The sequence below is a fragment of the Haliaeetus albicilla genome, chromosome 20, assembly GCF_947461875.1.
Source record: "Haliaeetus albicilla chromosome 20, bHalAlb1.1, whole genome shotgun sequence".
NCBI lineage: Eukaryota > Metazoa > Chordata > Aves > Accipitriformes > Accipitridae > Haliaeetus > Haliaeetus albicilla.
In genome coordinates, this window is record NC_091502.1 from 18,787,774 (window position 1) to 18,807,096 (window position 19,323).

Genomic DNA, 19,323 nt, shown 5'->3' on the forward strand with positions numbered 1-19,323 from the left:
CACAGATATACACAATCTCCAACAGATACAGGCATGCTTTGAGGTAGGAAAGCTGATGCTTTAACAAGAGACTGTTCTCAACAGATTTTTAATCACAAGCTATGAGAGGTACAAGGACTGTAGATCTTAAGTTCTCCTTCTAGTTACTTTTTAGTGGAACTTTTTAGTGGAAAGATTACTGTTCTGAATTATGCAGACTGGTATAAGGACCAAAAAGCTAGACTTGACTTGAATATTCTGCCTCTCAAACAAGATTTACTTCTTGAACTGGATGAGAGGACTACTGAATTCACTTCACTGCTGTTGAACTACTGCCCTCTGCAATGCATTTGCTAGCATAACCGTTCTGCTATAATCGATCAAATTATAGATACTTCAATTATACCTTATATCACTTTCAAATAAAAATAACTTCCTAAGATCCTTTACCACTGAAATTACTTGAACTGAGCCCAGGGCCAAACTTTTACATCTGTTTAGAAGCCCAATGAAATCAATGGAAATGGGTTTACTGATCTGAATAGGCTTCCAACAAGACTCTTCCTCATTCTGTATAGTGTATCTCACTGAAGTTTTCCCTTATGTTGTTTTCCTTTTTCAGTCTTATTTGTCCCATTTAATCTACTTTTACCATGTTGAATAAAATCATTACAGTTCCATTTAGAGACCTGTAAATCTTAAAGGAATACTCATAGGGTACTCCAGGCAGAAAGTGAAAAATAAGCCTTTCTTACCTATAGAATGGCCTGCCAGGTAATCCAAGAGGATCGATGAAAGCCCTTTCTAGAAACATGAGCTGATCATTTAGTGATCTGACAGCAAGCTGGCTAAAAAGAAAACAGGAATATGTTAGCTACAGAGTGTTTGACCCACTCTCATCCCGTGCCCCAATGTGTACAACTCTGGATTTATGAAGGACAGTAGATCCAAGATATTGAACTTAAAGCATCGCCCACAAAAGACAGCCCATATCAGCTACCTGCACAACAGGATTATGCTGATTTGTACTGTGGGACAGTCTGGTTCATAACCTGAAAGTCTCTTAAAGCTGTTTTTAAAGGCCAAGGAATAGTGTCAAAGAAGACACAGACTTTCAGGTATTTTCTCTCATGTTGCATCTTATTGCTTTATCTCCTTTTCATTAGGATGCTTAGGCAGACCATTCACTTCTTTTGTACAACAGTTTTCTGAAGACTCTTATTTTCCACAAAGCCAGCCAGCTGCAAATTACTTCAATAAAATCACATTTATTTTTATGTAAAACCACAACATCTGAGAAACAGGAACCTTGTGATGTTAGAATAATCTTTTGAGTCATCCAAGAATTGTGTTTTTCTGATGGCAGATTGTAAATTCCCTAGAGTAGAGACCATCTGTGTCTGTGTGCTTTGAATAGCTCTGAGCATACTACTGATGCTTAACAAATAAAAGAACTGTGAAGAAGTTTATACTGAATATATGTGGGTTTGGTAGTTTACATCCAAAGTAACTTATTGTAAAGCTTCAAAGGTATTCACCAATAAAAAAATGGTAAAATTTATATCACAGTAAGCCTGGAGTAACTCTACTACCATCAATGAAATTGTTTCAAGTTTACATTGGTGTAAACAGAAACCAAAACTGGTTGGTTGAATTAAAGCTTAGATTTAGGCCATCCATCAATAAAACCATTTTGAAAATGTCACATACATGTTATATGTCACAAACATCATATTTTACATATGAAATTATTGTTAACTCATTTATCTTGAAAGCTGCTGCCATTAAAAAGATGGCTTTTATTCTTACTTAGTCTTCCATAAGGGTAAGCATATGGCTAAATTAGATTCTTCTCAAGAAATGTAACATACACACATATACAAAAGGAAGTTTGGTTTGTCACTCTGGGCATGGCCTACAAAGAATAAATTAAGAACTAAGTCAAGTGCAAATTAGGCCTTTTGGCATAGGTGGTGCATAGAATTTTTTGAAAGCTCATCAAGAAGCTTGCCACAACTACGATCATGGTACAGCTATTTTAATTTTTTTTTTTTTCATTAAGTGGTACCAGTATCTTGAAAACTAGAGTGCTAGCAAACAAAGACCACAAGTCAACATTTGTTCTTTAATGATAATCCAGTGACAAAATCTTGGGACGTCTCTCTACTTAGAGGGAGTTACACACCTGAGCTGGCTCTGCTTAGGCTAACCAGCATTCTAGTCACATCCATGTATCATCCTGGCACTGCTCCTCAACTAAAACCTGTCAAGAATTGACACTAATTATCTTGGACACTTTTTGAAGCTAACATGGCTAGATTCCCAGGCTCTGCAGTGTCTTTGATGTCCACAAATTCAACATTTCTATACTTTGTTTCCTACAGTAACCAGATCCTTAAAGACAAGAGTCCAAAAGGACTTATGATGAAACAAATGACTGACAGTCATCTGTCACCAAGGTTATTCAGGGGACTAAATGCAAGAGAAGACTATGCCCTCTCAGCCCAGAGGACTACATAGAGTATTTGACTGGAAGAAAAAAGAATTAAACATACTTATTGATATCTATTTGTTGCAGTCTCTCATGAAAGCTAGCAGCAACTTCCGAAAAATTCTTCACAGCTGAAAAGAGAGCATCTGGAGGGAGCAGGAAAGAAGTATTTAACTTCAAATTCTGAAGGAATAATTTAACAAATCAAATTCTTCAAATTAAAGCTTTAACTTTCACTGTGACCATGATCTGTCAATTCCCACTGAATGAAAATCAGATGACCCCATATTCCTACTTTAGAAACTATGTTTGCCTTGGAGACAACAGAAATCAGTATTTTTGTGAGTATTGTTTATTATGTGGTACTTGCAGAATGTACTGAAATATCAAAAACTAGAGCATGGATTGCCAGAACCAGACTGTTCAAGTAGGTCTGGGATTTTATAAATCCCAACAACTGGTATGTCCCTCCACACATATGGAGTTTTGAGAAAGACTGAGAGTATAAGTGTGTGTGTGCACATGCGCACACATTCCTGATGTTGGTCATTAGCAGCCAAGTCCTAAACTGAATACTACATAATGTTGCCAATAAAATAAAGGCTTCTCAGGCAGGAGGCATATAGGGAATCCCTATAACATGAAATAAAATTTCACATGCCAGCACAGGATCCCTATTGTGGCATAGGGATGAACCATTCCTACCTGACCAAGCCCCAAGGCAAACTTCTTATAGTGCTTGCACTTGCCCATAAACTGAAACAACAGAAGTTCTGACCGGATATAAGGAGAATCTTTTCACTCTGAGGACAGTCAAGCACTGTGGTCCAGAGAGGTTCTGTAGCCTCTGTCCTTGGAGGTTTTCAAGACCTGATGGTATAAAGCTCTGAGCAACCTGGTCTGACCTCAGAGCTGACCCTGCCTTGGGTAGGTTGGCCTAGAGGCCTTCTGAGATTTCTTCTAACCTCAATTATCCTATGATCAGTGTTGGACAGAGAATTATCCAACACTAGAAGCTGCAAAGCGGTGTAATTTTTTTTAGGGACCAAGACAAAGATATCTTGTTGCCAACATCGGTGAACCATGCAAAGGTCAAAGAACATGCGACTGTAAGTGTTAGCTCTACTTGGCAGTGGCATAGTCTCTACACATGCACACTAGTGACAAAACATTCAAATTTCAAACTATTGGAGGGTGTAGCTCTTGTTTTATTTACTGTTCATACAGCACAAGAAAAATACCAGGTCATGACTAAGACATACATTAAGATAAGACACTGCTAGCATTAACAGAGGAGGAATGTGATGAAAGACTGTACGTACCAAAGGATACATTGTATGTTGCCAGTTCCTCTTCATGATTCCTTGACAAATTATAGATGATGTGAGCATAGTTGCTCACAGCTGATGCATAATCTCTACAGTCAAAAGGAAGCACAATGGAGTTGGCCAATTCAAACACCAGCCCTCCCCGTACCTGAGCTACTGTCAGATGATTCTTGAAAGTGGGATCATAAAACCTCTCCACAATTTCATAGGTTTCATAGACACTGTGGTAAACTGGATAGCTGCTATATTTTTCTACATTCTGAAACAAACAAACCCAAACAAAACCATTATTCAGCTGTGGCTATTTCAGCTTTGCTTGAAAGCCATTGCTGTGGGATTCAAAGCACTGTAAAGTTAAGTAAGTGTTCAGGTCACACTAATCCTATGTAACCACTACAGACAGTTGCATGACAAGAACTGCTCAGTGGTGGCTCTCTTAAACATCAACCTATGATGAGATGACTGGTCGTTTGGAGATAACTCTCTCCAGTGACCATGTACAGAGCCTAAAGAAGGTAATTAAGAACAGACACGTAACTTTTAGTTGGCTAAATTAAGGTGAGATTGCCCTTCCTCTCTTTGATTGGATCTCAACAGTCATTTCCATTCATGTCTGGATATGTCTTTTCAGAGGAAAAGACCACATTGAATAAATTGCTCCTTGAACATTTCTCAATTAGTCTTATGTCACAGTATGCTCCAGAGTCAAACCGGTATTTTCCATGAAACATGAACCATTTTGAATTCAAAGCTTCATAAGTTATTACAAATCATTCAAAAGTCATCATAAGCCACTCATAAGCCTTCATCAGCCATAGGTGATTTTGAGCACATTCGTTTACCCTGAACAAAGGTCCTTTTGCCTGACTGACACCAAGTTGACCATTTCTATTTATCAAATATTTGTGTTGTAGTAGCACACAGAGTTCTAGTAATGAACTGGGACTCCACTCTTGACACACTAAACTGAACTACTCCAAAAAGCTGGCAGTCTAAATGGCTCAATTACAGGTGATATTATTCAGGCAGTTACAGGGGAGACAAAATTACAAAGATACAGACTTACCAAATTTTTACTGTAACGTGCTCTGCCTGAAGCGATGCCGAGACGTTGGAAAAAGACTTCAAAGTCATTGCCAGAACCCAGTTTATTTATTCTTTTAACAAGAAAGAGGAAAATGCCTTGAGTGACAATACTTAAAGTGTAATTTTAGTCTGCTTCCAAGTACTGTGGCAATTACGTATTCTGCAGTTGCACTCACTACACAATCTTTCCCTAGCACGCTCTTTCTGTCAATATACCATGAATTGCCTGTGATCCCTACATTACCTGACCTCATCAACTGCATTCTTGGAGGAGCAGAATCATCATTCTCAGGGTCAAAATTCTCAAGCCTCCTGTTCATGCTACAAAGGCCAGTTCACAAAATTGTTGTACGATAGTGTATCACCTGCAATCAAACTCTCAAGCAGAGAATTTAACTCACTGTCTTTAATCATTGAGAAGATCCAATGACCTTCCTTCTGCTGAACTTCCACTATCCCAAGCTCTCAATCAAGAGAAAACACAACAATACCAGCATGGCTCCATGGAAGAGAATCAGTCTTTGAGATTCTATAGAGAAACGCTGGTAAATTTGAGGGACAGTGTTGTAAAATCCTGACTGATGTGCTCCCCAGCCACTCAAACTCAGAGGCCTTCCAGAAGACAGGAAGCAAGTGCAAGGGAAAACTGCTGTGTTAGCATCTTGTGTGCCTGACGCTGGCTTGTGCATACTACCCTTATTTGTCTAAATCTCTATAAACTACACAAATGCTTTACTTTTCATATCTAAAGCCTCCTCTTCATGCTGCAAAGGCAAGTTCACAAAACTGTTCCACAATAGTGCATGAGTTGCAATGAGTAAAACATTGAAATTTATACCAGCTAAGAATCACACCATTTCTTTTAGGCACTTAGTTTTTCAAGTGGATATTTCTTTAAAATCCACACTCTACAAGTTATAAAAACTTTTGGTATATCGTTTATTTTCTTTTGCCACTGACCTGGGGACCTCTTTATACTCTCTTGATGGATTTTTTTTATACCAGCTCTCATAAAGAGATTTTCCTTCAAACCCCTCATCAGGACTTGGTATCTAGAAAAAGTATATTGTAAAAAAAGACAAAGGGTACAATTTTAAATGTTACCAAGCAACAAATCTACAACCTGTCATCACGTAAAGCCTATGGCTTAGGGCAATGAATAAGTCACAGCCTTAAGTCCCTCAACTTTTCTGCATTTCCATTTTAACTTTTCAAATGCATAGCATTTTCCAGAGGAATAGTTTATTTGCTAAAAAAAGATAATTTTAGATGGAAGAAAACACAGGGAAAGCAAAACATTTCAAGTCAATATTTACATTCTGATATTTCTTTTTGAGATTTTGAGCCATTTAATTTAAATATTCAACACAAAAATCCCTCACAAAACCAAAACTTTTTGTTTCACTTTGGCAGGTAATTTCAATTTTGTCTTGGTTTAATTTAAAACTGTTTCTACCTTGTTTTAGCTCACAAAAATTATTTACATGGATGCAGCAGTAACCTTAGAAGGGCAAAGTGTACAGCACTTAGTGTTTATGTCATCACAGCTGCTACAAAGGTACACAAATCATGATCATCCTAAAGTTCATTCCTATCACTCTGACTACTTTCCAGATTACCGAGCAGGTTAAACACCGTGAGTATTTTTTCATCTTTCTTTTTTATTGGTGGGTTGCTGAGGTTTTATCATCTTTAATCTAGTAAAGATTATTAATATCTATTCTATTATTAATATCTATATCTACTAAGAATAACTCCACAATAGGAATCAAAATAAAATTAATACATTTGGAGGTTTTGGCCATGAAGCTAATTGTTCATAGAACAGCGTTAACAGCGTTAACACTTTTTGCCACAGATTAATTTTGGATGAGATCACATGGGACCTGCTTCCTGATCAGCATTCTCTTCAGAAATCAGCTACCAACAAGCTGTGGTTACATGCATTCATCAGCCTTTGTTGCTGCTTCCCAGCTTGAGGAAGGGTTATGCAACCATATTTACTGGTATTTAGGTCAACATTTTAACAATGGCTCTTGGTGTCCAAACTGAGAGTCTGCTGACCTGATTTTCTGACCGTTCTGAACACCTGCACTTAGCACAGGTTACCATGGGAACTGCAGGTGATCAGCTTTTCTGCAGTTCAGGACAGAAATATCTTTATCTGGGCACCTGATTTTAACAGAGTTAAATTTTGTCTGTTGTCTTTCAATTGCCAGAAAATTATTATACTGAATTACTACATTTCCTTTACTTTTGTACCAGTCTAATGTCAGCTTCCAAGAGATAACAAATTATTGACTCTGGAAAACACAGATGACTGAATATATACAGCAGATGAAGATGGATATAGTAGATTCATAGAATATATACAGTAGCTGAATGTACATGATATATATGTATATAAAACACAAAGAAGACTAATTAAATGTTCATGCTTTAATACAGATGAACATTAAAAAAACCCCCAAAATAAAAAGCCCTTAGTGCCAGCCTCTAAGATCCACTCTCAAAGCAAGGAACATCTTACATCCGAGATGGTGAGGTTATTTCCTGAGAAAGGTCCCTACCTTTTAATTTTGTGTGCCACACGTGTGAGAGCATCATGGTCAGAGTCAATGAATAACTAACAAGGTACACCAAAGCTGAGCACATTGACCAAACCTGTCACATCATGCTAAAAACAACACTGTAGCAAGCATAATTTCTTCCCCTGCCTAAAGGGAGTCAGAGTCTCCCACTACCATGGGCACCCTAGTGGTTGGACTGGGCAGACAGGTTTGTGCTTGTTTCTTTCCTTTGACTCATGGCATTTTTTTATTCTTTTGTTCTTAGAAGGAATACCTTGACAGGAGGAGTGGAAAAATCCCCTAAACCTGAATAGCTAATAACTTAAAGGTATAAGCTTGAAATCCCTTTACCACTTCTGGGAAAAAGCTCCAGTTACTTAGCTATTGACTTGAAAGGGGTACTGCAGTCAGAAAAGAAAGAAATATCTGACACTGTATTTTATACGCAGAGCACCATCCAGTAAGTGAGTATTGAACATGCCGGCTAAAAATTTCAAGCAGTATTACCTCTTTAGTCAGACTGTACACCAGTCTGTACATCAGTGGTGTGCAATCCACTCGTAGTGTGTAGTTTCCTGAAAAACAGGAAAAACTATTTATTCAAAGAAGCAAGCTCTACTCAGCTGAAACCTCATGCCATTATCTGTTAATAAGAAAGGGACTAGAAACCTACACTCTCTACACGGAACAAGCTGATCATCCCTGTAGAAGAGTTCTCCTGTGATCTTGTCAGTGCATTTGTATTGGTTAGGATGAATTACAGCCCAGCTTTTGAAACAAGAAGAGCTTTTCTTATATCCCTATGTTTATTACGGACATTATAAGAGCAGAAGCTGACTCTAAAGAGTTGCCATAGAACTGCTGACAGGCGCACAGCACTTCTTGTCCCTCCCCATGACTTCCCCAATAGCGTAGCTACTGTAGCAGACTTCTTCCCTGAAGCAACAGGAATATCTGAAGGATACTTTATGATTCTGGGTCATGGTTTCCCCCTATATTTACTCCCACACTAATGCAACAAAATTATCACATTGAAGCTTTGATGGATCTCCAAGCCAAAATGCCTCCCAGTCACCTGTATATACTATCATTACTACAGTAAAACACAAGTAAAAACTAGGTACCTTCGATGGAGGAATCTGCATTGATGTAAGCCACTGCCCGTGCTTGCAAAACTTTGGCATTTTCCTATGAGAAGGAAAAGAGGAAGAAAATGCTGATGAACTTTTTTCCTCAGAACTATTTTCCCGTCCACTGAAGTAACAGCTGTTTCAGGGAAAGACATCATATATTGCAAGGAGCCATATATTCTTGGTAGTTCAAAAGGAAATTTAAGAGTCTGTGTGTGTGTGAGAGAGAGGGGGAGAGGGAGAGAGGAAGAGGAAGAGAGAGGGAGGGAGGGAAGGAAGAAGTGATGCCTTCTAGTACAGATTTCTCAAAGATCCTCCACTGTGCAAATTCCTCTTTGAACACTATTGATTTACCTCAGCCCACTCAGTTGATCCTAACAAGCCAAATTCCTCTGCATCCCAGCTTGCAAATATCACTGTTCTCCTTGGCCTCCATCCTGCAATAAAAGACTATGAAAATTGTATTACAGAAATAAAGACTGCTTGTTACATATAACTAATGTGAAAATAAATGTCATTTTCTGGGGGCTCATCTTTTATCCTGATCTGTGGGGAAAGAGGTGTGTTTAGGAACTTTAATACCAACTTCTTCACTAACCTAATCTAATAATGGTTTGCTAATTTTGTAGCAATCTCACCTCTATTTCAGTATTGTGCCAAATAATGTATTCTTTTTCTTCTCTCAGCTTTAACTGCAAGAAAATTTTCTAAAATTTAAAATTCTGAACAAGGAAAAATAATGTGCTTGTGCACAAATTCTTGAAAGAAAGCTTTTCTACTCTTTTTGCTCTGTTCAATTTAGTACACATTGTATACCAGTGTCTACTTTGACAGAAAAGTGTTTGGCATGTTTTCATATCAATTACTGAATTTCTTTGACCTGTCTCCCAAATGCTGGATTTCAAAACCTAAGAAATTCCCTGTAACTTTGACAGATCACCTTCAAAACAAAGATCTTTCACTTGAAGTTCTGCATTTGATTTAAACCCAGATCAAATGGAATAGGCTTTATTGCCCTGCCTCTGTATCTCTGCCCAAAGTTTTCTTTGAGGCTACTGGAACCTTTTAATCTTTTGCTCCCTTTCTTTTTTACCTTTGTTTTTGTTTGTTTTTTTTTTTCAGCTGGCATTCTAAAGACAGTTTCCCCTTACATACAATAACTGGGAAGGAATGGAAAGAAAACTAAATGTCAATAGATTTTAAATGTAATGGATAGGCAAAGAAAGCTCCTCTAGCGTAGTATTTGAGTTATGTTAGAGCTTCTTCCCATGGGATGTCAGATAGGGAGACAGCAATTGCTCTGACAGCAGCAGAAACTTGGTACAGTTGTCATTTGTTCCTATTCTAATGTAACTAGTCGTGAGGTATTTTTAATCATTACCTCCTACTACGTTTGCACAGCTCATTCTCTGCATTATAGACATGCTTTATTCTTGGGTCTGTCTCCAAACTACAGTCAAGTGCTGAGGCTGAGAAGGCTCTTGATGTTGCCCTGATGAAGCCTTGATCAGTCCATGACTGTATAAATTTTATAGGACCATTGAAACATCCAGTCTGACCAGCCTCAAATACACAGTAATCGATTGTACCTAAATGTCGTATTTATTTCAGTATCCCCTATTCTCTGTTTTGTCTTCCTTCAGGTGTACTTTCTCTTGAGTAGAAGTACCTCACATATACCAAGGTTGTAACTGGAACTAGTTAACAGCTGCAGAGCAGCGTGCTTATTCGAGATCAGTGAGATACATGTGTGTAATTCTAAGCATATGCTTAAATCCCAGTGAAATCAATGGGCACTGCTGAGAGCAATGATTTTGGTGGGCTTTATTCTTTCATTACATTACCTTTCTTTTTCAGTTTTCCAAAGCTCCTCACAATCTCATGAACCACAGCTGCCCCACTCTGAGGATCAATGCCACCAAACACCCATGAGTCACGGTGGCCTCCCAGGATGACGTATCTGTCTAGAGAAATTAATTATGGGGGGTTTACTTAGAAAAACTTTTTTCCTGCCATACAGATGTTAATTCGAAGCAATTTCTAATTTTCGATGTAGGTGCAACAAAGCTTAATAGTTTATAATACAATGATAGAAAGGCAAAAGACATTTTAAATCTCCAAAGACATTTTTCTGCATTTTCAGCCAGTGCTAAAGAATTTGTCAAACACAGTAACTTGGTCCCGTAAGACTTAAAACCTCTTAAATTCCATAATGTTACTATTATTATTAGAAGTAGTGCAGCTTTCCTCTAAAGATAGAAGCATCGTTCCATATTTTACAACAGTGTGTTTCATGGTAAAGCTGATCCACTAATTATATTTGTACAGCATGCCAACTCACAACATTAAGGTGTGCTGAATACAATATTTCTCTCAATATATATAGTCAGTCATAAAAAGGGTTGTCCAAATCATGACAGAGAAGTGATTAATAAGATCAAAGTCAGACTAGATCTCTGTGCTACTATAATATGGTTAACAGTTGTGTTTCAGGCAACAGGGAAGTGCTGCAGTTACAAGTTAAATGATGCTATCATCATCCTATGGATGTCTATATATCTATTTTTTTAGAGTGTATAATCACACTGGTTACAAGAGACTGTAAGATAGACAAAAAGTCAGTAGTGGTGGATATGACATCTTCAGATGGAATGCAAAATCCACACCTGTTTTAGTAGGGAAGAATATCCACTTAAGAATATTCTTTCAATTGCAAAGTTACTTGCCTGAAGACAAATATTTCTGTCTTGGTTATGACTCCCCCTTGAAAATCAGCATGTACAGTGAAACTGCTGACGTACCCTGAACCATAAGAAACCTGGTGCAATAAATATTTCAACACCAATGATCATGTAGAGCAATATTTCAGAGACAACTATAGTCCTCATTTTCCACTTGTAACTATGAAGTGCATGTAGAGGTCACTGTATGCTCACATTACATTGAAGACAAATGACTTTACCTGGTTCCACTTTGCCTCTGATGGTACCAATCACATTGTAAATCCTTCTTACTTCATTGTGGCTATGAATGTGCATTTTCACCTTTCTAGTGTATCAGGAAGAAAATCCAAAGAGAAAATCCACCAGATTAGATAATAAAACATCTTGACACCTTTCAAAAGTGTACAATATAAATTGTAAGGAAAGCATTTTGGCCAAATTTACCCTCCATTAAACCAAAGCAAATCCAAAAAGATTTTAGTGTAGTTTTTTCTGGATTTATACTTGTGCAATTGAGAACAGCATTTAGCCCTTGAAAGCTATGTACTGTTATTGATGTCAGTAAGATTTATATGGATAACAAACTCAGAACTCCAAATTCAAAGACTTGCTAGCAGACAGTTTTTAAATTTGGAAGAGAAAGAAGAGAAATGAAAATCAGCTAATGTTAAAAAGGTAAATAGTTCTAATCAGCCAGAGGCTGTTGCAAATCAGAACTGACTCCAGTGCAGTCAATACTGATGTGTCATCTCAGACAGCAGAAAATCAGACAACCTGAGTTGCATCAACAGACTTTGTTTATCTACACACAGCTGGAGGTGCAACAACTCATCCTCAAGGGTTGTCTGTATATTTTTCAAAAAGAATTTTTCATGTGGTATGACTAAGACATGGGGAAAAGGTCAAATGGTTCATATGAAGTCAGTACAATAGCTCAGCCAATATTGAAACACCTGGACTTTAGTCCTAAACTGTAATTACTAAATCAGTTTAAAAACGATCTGAAGCAATAAAAATGACATTGTAGTTAAAGCTTTTTTTCTGGAAAACTTGACTTGTAGGTTAATACTGTTTTATATGAGGCAATAGGTAAGACCAGAAGCTGGACCCAAATGAATTTAAAAAAGACAACAAATTCAGTTCTCAAGAAAATAATCAGTCTCATGAAGTATTTTGTCAAAGGCTAGATGCTTTTCAAGTGACTGGTTCAAGACTAGCTGGAAACTAAAGCAATTCAGTCACAAGCACTGTTCCCCAGGACTTAGTACTGGGGCCAGTTCTGTTTAATACCTTTATCAATGATCTGGATGAGGGGATCGAGTGCACCCTCAGTAAGTTTGCAGGTGACACCAAGTTGGGCAGGAGGGTTGATCTGCTCAAGGGCAGGAAGGCTCTACAGAGGGATGTGGATAGGCTGGACCGATGGGCCGAGGCCAGTTGTATGAGGTTCAACAAGGCTCAGTGCTGGGTCCTGCACTTGGGTCACAACAACCCCATGAAATGTGACAGGCTTGAGGAAGAGTGGCTGGAAAGCTGCCTGGTGGAAAAGGACCTGGGGGTGTTGGTCAACAGCCAGCTGAATATGAGCCGGCAGTGTGCCCAGGTGGCCAAGAAGGCCAAAGGCATCCTGGCCTGTACCAGAAAATCGTGTGGCCAGCAGGACTACAGCAGTGATTGTCCCCCTGTACTCAGCACTGGTGAGGCCGCACCTCAAATACTGTGTTCAGTTTTGGGCCCCTCATGACAAGAAAGACATTGAGGGGCTGGAGCGTGTCCAGAGAAGGGCAACGAAGCTGGTGAAGGGTCTGGAGCACAAGTCTTATGAGGAGCGGCTGAGGGAACTGGGGTTGTTTAGCCTGGAGAAAAGGAGGCTGAGGGGAGACCTTATCGCTCTCTAAAACTACTTGAAAGGAGGTTGTAGAGAGGTGGGTGTTGGTCTCTTGTCCCAAGTAACAAGTGATAGGACAAGAGGAAATGGCCTCAAGTTGTGCCAGAGGAGGTTTAGATTGGATATTTGGAAAAATTTCTTCACCGAAAGGGTTGTCAAGCATTGGAACAGGCTGCCCAGGGAAATGGTGGAGTCACCATCCCTGGAGGTATTGAACAGATGTGTAGATGTGGCGCTTAGGGACATGGTTTAGTGGTGCACTTGGCAGTGCTAGGTTTACAGTTGGACTCTTAAAGGTCTTTTCCAACCTAACTGATTTTATGATTCTATGATTCTATATCCATCCAATCAAGAGGTAAATCTACTGGAGCTTTGCACTGAGAGCATTTTAGCCCAGGAAATGGTCATAATCAAAGGAATGATGCAAATAACTCCAAATACTCTACCTTTGGTCACATTCTATAGCTCTACCTGTTTTTCTCTGATTCCAAGCACGCCTTCTTTATGAAACAAAACTGACCTTGTAGAATAATTTGTTGTGAAACCAGGCCCAATGTTGTAAGATACATTCAAATTTCCTTTCCAGCTACTATGCGGTGGTCCATATCCTCCCATATTACTATTATGAAAAAAAAAAAAATTATCATTATTAGTTACAGACATCTTACAATAGCAAACACAAATGAGGAACCAGGAGCCACACTTGATTAGGTCCCATGCACACACAGACCACAGTGATGGTCTTTGTCTTAGACAATTTATACTACAAGCTTCCACAGAAGAATAGTCTGGGTTTTTAGCTACATTAATACTAGTAAATTAACATAGAGGAATAGTCCTGGGCATTGAGATCAGCTTGGAATGGCCTACAGCTATCCTGGAAAACTGTGTTGGCCTCCAAAGATTTTGCATGCAAACTGCCTCTTGTAAATGGTCCCTGGAACTTTCTACTGCCTTGAACTGCATTTGCATTTGAGATAGCAGAGGGTAACTTGGACCATTCTAACAGTTTAACAACATAGGCAGTTGTCTTCCAGTGCCTGTTCCTGGACTTTTGTTTAATCCAGTAGCATAGAGAGAGTTAATGTGTTTCAAAGATGTCTAAAATTGGAGAAACATGATCAGTCCAAGTCACCTTTTCTTGTTCCACTGTCACAGGTCAGATGTTTTTTCTCAGTTAACACAAATGGAAATACAGTAATTCAGTGGATTGCAATCACCCATACATATTCACCTATTCTAAAGGATTTATATTTTTGATATGAGCTTGTGAGAAACATAAAAGAATACTGAAAAGTATGCTGGATGTTCTGGTTCTTATTAGGCAAAATATATTTATTGTAAATGAAAGCATGTCCTTTACTGTAAATGCATGCTTCAGTCAAGCTTTATTCCACAGAACACTTCAGCATGTCTTCAAGTCCTTGGTATATTTTTAAACAAAAATAAGATAGCAGGAATAACTAGAAGTTAAGACTTCTCAAGACAAAAGTGAAAACAAGGACCCAGTATTTTTAGATGATTTAGATTTCGCTCATAATTATTAAAACCAAGTTCTAGAATTATTTACAACTTACTGAAGAGAAATACCTAGCTACATCATATTTATACATATTAATCTGCTCTACCACTACTAGTTGGTAGTGGAAAAAAGTTTTTTTAACCTATACCTTTATCATTATGAGCAGTTAACCTCATAACAGTGACAACTGTAAAGATTTAAAGAAAAGACAGTTTGGAGATATATTAGTCCATAAAAGTTTGGGAGGAAATAGGAAAAACACTAGAGCAGTTTTAATGAACATCAGGTATGCAAAAACACCAAAGACAGTAAAATTCTGCCTCATATAAAAATAAATAGCTTCAATACTTCAGAGGAAACCTGCATAGAGAACCAACACAGAATTTTATCTTTTTTGATACCATATTCAAACAGAGGCATCAGACAGAGCAGAGCGATTGCTCATGTGATTTAGATGTAAAATTCCTACACAAATACACACCCAAGATTATGTTCACTTACTGCCCTAAACACTTATCTGTGGTACTGTTGCCAATCCTGGCATTTCCTGCTCTGTATCTCTACACTTGATACAGATGACATTTCCTGCTCTGTATCTCTACACTTGATACAGATGATTACTGCTACATTTTTAGGGGAATGATACATTTGCCAACTCAATCACATCTTCGTTTTTTCAGAGAACTTATTTGGTTTAAGTTAATTATGAATTTTAATGCTGTCATCTGGCAAGCTGGTAGCCTGTCTTCGTGTCATGTACATGTTTAGTAAGCACACTTAATTACACATAGATGTCTATTAAATCCCCTATAACACTCCAGAGTTTCCTCGGTGTCCTTGTATTAGTTTGCTAGCATCATTTCATATTTATGCAACATAGTACACCTGATGAGAGAAAGCACATGCCTTCATTTAACAGAGGACAGTACAGATACTGTCTCATCAAACATGCATGACAAGTATATCCGTGGACAAATGAATTACTTCATTTGTGGTCTTTTTCGCAAGACAGGTACCATGCCATCCTCAAATATTTTTGCCTTTATTCAAACTGAGAGGCACTTTATAACTTTATTATACTTGACTAATCTTGATATATTACAAATGACACTTTTCAGATCACTCTGCACATATCTGGTATGTAGTTACAGATAACATTTTTACCTCCTACAGAGAACCTAATGACAAACATATACTATTTCAACAGCTACAGAAGCACAGTGCAAAAGTCTTTTCCCTTTCTTTTCAAATACTCTCATAACTTTCAAAAAATGGTCTGCTTAAAATTCCTCATGTCTCCCACACTCTTACCGCAGTAATGACTCAGCATCATGATAGCCAATGGGATGAACTGGAATTTTCGGGAGACCTACACCACTGGCTTTGTCTAATCGGTAGGTATATTCTGAAAGCAAAAGACACATATTTTCATATTTACAACTCTCAGAAGGAATCTGTACAGTTCATAGCACAATATGCAGTCATGCATTTAGAGCTGGCTGGAAATTTTTAAATTATTTGCTATTTTTTGGTGTTGAAATGCTTTTAGATAGACATATTTCCTTCCATGGGAAAGAACTTCACAGTAAGCCACAGATAAAGAACAAGAGCAAAAAGGGAGCCCGAAGTCTGATGTTTGGAACATTCAGCTGGGAGCTAAAAAACTTTTGCCAGTTGGTAAGAGATGCAGATAAAATCTTACACACTGGATTACTGAATACCCTGTCTTGCTGTTTTTGTGAACAAAAAGTCTAGGTTTTGTTCTGACAAAGCTCAAATACAAATAATGCGTTTTTTACAAATAAGAATCTTAATTTTCACAACGTGGACAAAATTTGATGTTTGCAAGCCAGCACATAAGGAAAACAATAGTTTACTCCTTAATACAACATTCACGGGGACCCCTGTTGAGGGAAGCAGACAGGGATTCATCTGTGAGATCACTGACACTAGCATGAGGAACCAGAAATTTTTCTCATGGTCTGCTCCTGCCATGAACATACTGAAGTTGTGCTGGCTGGAGGCAACTTTCCCCATCACTTAGGGACTACTCTTCTTGAGGTGACTGCCTCCCTCAGATATGCTGGCTCAAGTGCTGGCATGAACGGTTCTTAAAGCATTTCAGTTAAAAAGATCTGGGTTAGGTGCTAAATGCAACAGCTTAGGCAGAGCTCAAATAAGCAGCTGAGGAAGCATGAGCTGAAGGTGATGAACCAGTGGAGAATGGTCATCTTCTCAGGGGACTCAGCTGCAGCCAGGTGACATGAGTCCCAGCATGAAAGATCTCAGCATTGCCAGCAGGGGCTCTTGTGGAGGGAAAGCAGCCCAAATCCTGCAAAAACGAGAACTGTGAAAGCAAAGAAACCTGTGAGCTGTGCAGGCTGGTTCCTTGCTGACTGGCTGATGAGAAGCAGAAAGAAATGACAAGGGCTTCAGCTGTCAAATACCTGTGTCATGATCTCTGGGCTAACTTGGGTATGTCTATGAAGTTAAGCAGCCCAGCACTGCACTGTGTGGCTCCCTTAACATCCCCTCACTTTCTCTCGTGCACCATTTGCAGAAGTGGTCTACTGACATGAAGACCAAAGCTGCCTCTTTTGAGCAACAGAAAGACTAAGAAAAAAATGTGTTTTGTTCCAAGAGAAAGAACATCCCCATTACCTTCCCCTGCCTTTCCTGAAACCAGACCCTCAGAGCACGACTTCTCTCGTGTCACTCACCTTTTGCAGGATAACCTGGTGTCAGAGGATCCCCTGCCCCATTCAGGTTTAACACATTTCCACGCTGGGCTCCTCCACCTGGAAGGTTCCAGCCATTTGGATAGGGATCTACTCCTGTGGCGCAGTAGTCAGCAGGGTCAGAGTACAGAATAACTCCCTTGGCACCTGCCAGTTCAGCATTCTTCACCTGCAAAGCACATCTCCGGTCCTTATCCAGTCCTTTATAGCTTTACACCAGAGTTCAAGGGGCAAAAGAAAGTAATATAAATTACAGTGATTATTCCTCAGGGCCTTTTACAGTGCTTGGGCTAAGTAAAGGGCCCACAGCATCTCATATCATAAAAATTCCTGAAAGTAGATATGTAGATTATCAGGTTCCATATGAAAGTAAGAGGTTTGGTATTGCTTTGAATTTTAGTTAGGCGATAACGGCAGTGACACATCCTTCACAGTATTAGTACATAACCTGAGTTTGTATTCTGTCATTCTGATCAACACAGTCAACTGACTATTGAAATGTACACATCATGGATGGAAAAAACTGTATCACATTGATGCAACCTTATCTTTTAGTTAGTCATGTATTTACCTTATTTACCTAAATGATCTCCTGAACGTATCTCAGCATTCAGACTACAAAGGAAGATTATTATTGGAGAGCTTGAAACTGTCCTTGGCTGTGAACAAGACTAACTCCAGAGTGTGTATCTTAGGCTTATTATGGCAGAAGGACTGACCTGCATGCTGTTTTGATTAAAAAAGTGTTCTCATGCGACTTTATTATTGTACAATACTGATTGGTAGAGAGTGAGAGAAAATATATGTCATTCTGACATCCCAATCTGTTTTGCTACTAGATATGACAGTGATGTATAGTGACTGAGTGACAACTAATCCTCAACAGTTCTAAATTTGGGTATTTTAATTTAGAAATACCATAGCTTTTTTAAGAAAATACAGTACTTGCCTTCATCCTCTATCCTATTCTTGCACATCATTACGAAGTTGGAAAATGACAGTACAGTCCTCCAGATTTTATACGGGCTACCGGATTTTTCAGTATATAAACAGTCATTAGAAATACTACCGTAAGAATGAACATATCATCCCTTTGTGTCAACGAGGACATGTAATTTCCAAACCACAGGACAACTGCCCCTTTAGATATTAGTAACTCTGAGGTATTTGTATTTCATTTTAAGAAAAGATTCATAGACAGCAATACCTTTTTCAATTTTTAAGTCTTTTCCATTCAGATAGTATCTTTAAGAGTGGTAAACAATTTAGTGAAAATATTATCTGACCCAGAATATGAGTTACATGTCACTTTTCACTGGTGAAAAGGGTATGTATGTAAACCAGTAAGTCACCCACTTAAAAGCTCACAGAAGATTATTCAACAGCATATAATAAGAGCTGGCATTCCAGCGAGGAGATTCAGTGTTTGATACCCTTAGGTAACTGACAAATACAAATTATAGTCCTGTCCAAATTAGGGTCAAACTAATTTTTGTACAAAAGCCAAACACACTTAAAATAGACTGTCTTCTTACATTTCTATTGAGGAAATAACTTGAGTGTATGCCTTAGGTATACATGTGATTATGTCCCTTCCTGTCAGGCCATGGAAATCTGCAGAAGTCTGTAGTTTAAAAATATTTATATGATAGGGACATTGAATAAACAAATACAGAATTTAAAATAACCTCCATATAGTTATAGTCTCTGCCTGGTGTACAGAAACCATTATAAAGAAACACAATATAGGCATCTTAAATCACAGCTGAACCAATAGGGAAGAATGGTCTAGTTCAGAGTTAGAGCGTATTACCCAAGAATGTTAGTAATATTTTGGAACAATTTATAGTATGCAAATGAATACAAAA

The 19,323-nt window shown here is 38.3% G+C and overlaps 1 protein-coding gene across 1 annotated transcript in view; it reads right to left on the reverse strand.

Moving 5' to 3' along the window:
- Positions 1-19,323, reverse strand: part of LOC104317592 (putative N-acetylated-alpha-linked acidic dipeptidase) — a 31,719-nt gene that overhangs the window by 1,675 nt on the left and 10,721 nt on the right. Inside the window, exons 6-18 of the mRNA XM_069808415.1 lie at positions 17,438-17,624; positions 16,029-16,122; positions 13,716-13,814; positions 11,547-11,632; positions 10,429-10,548; positions 8,939-9,021; positions 8,579-8,642; positions 7,962-8,029; positions 5,845-5,936; positions 4,865-4,955; positions 3,793-4,057; positions 2,535-2,616; positions 735-827 (exon numbers count right to left, since the gene is read on the reverse strand). Of these exons, the coding sequence (XP_069664516.1) occupies positions 735-827; positions 2,535-2,616; positions 3,793-4,057; positions 4,865-4,955; positions 5,845-5,936; positions 7,962-8,029; positions 8,579-8,642; positions 8,939-9,021; positions 10,429-10,548; positions 11,547-11,632; positions 13,716-13,814; positions 16,029-16,122; positions 17,438-17,624 (1,424 nt within the window). The remainder of the gene's footprint in view (positions 1-734; positions 828-2,534; positions 2,617-3,792; positions 4,058-4,864; positions 4,956-5,844; positions 5,937-7,961; positions 8,030-8,578; positions 8,643-8,938; positions 9,022-10,428; positions 10,549-11,546; positions 11,633-13,715; positions 13,815-16,028; positions 16,123-17,437; positions 17,625-19,323) is intronic.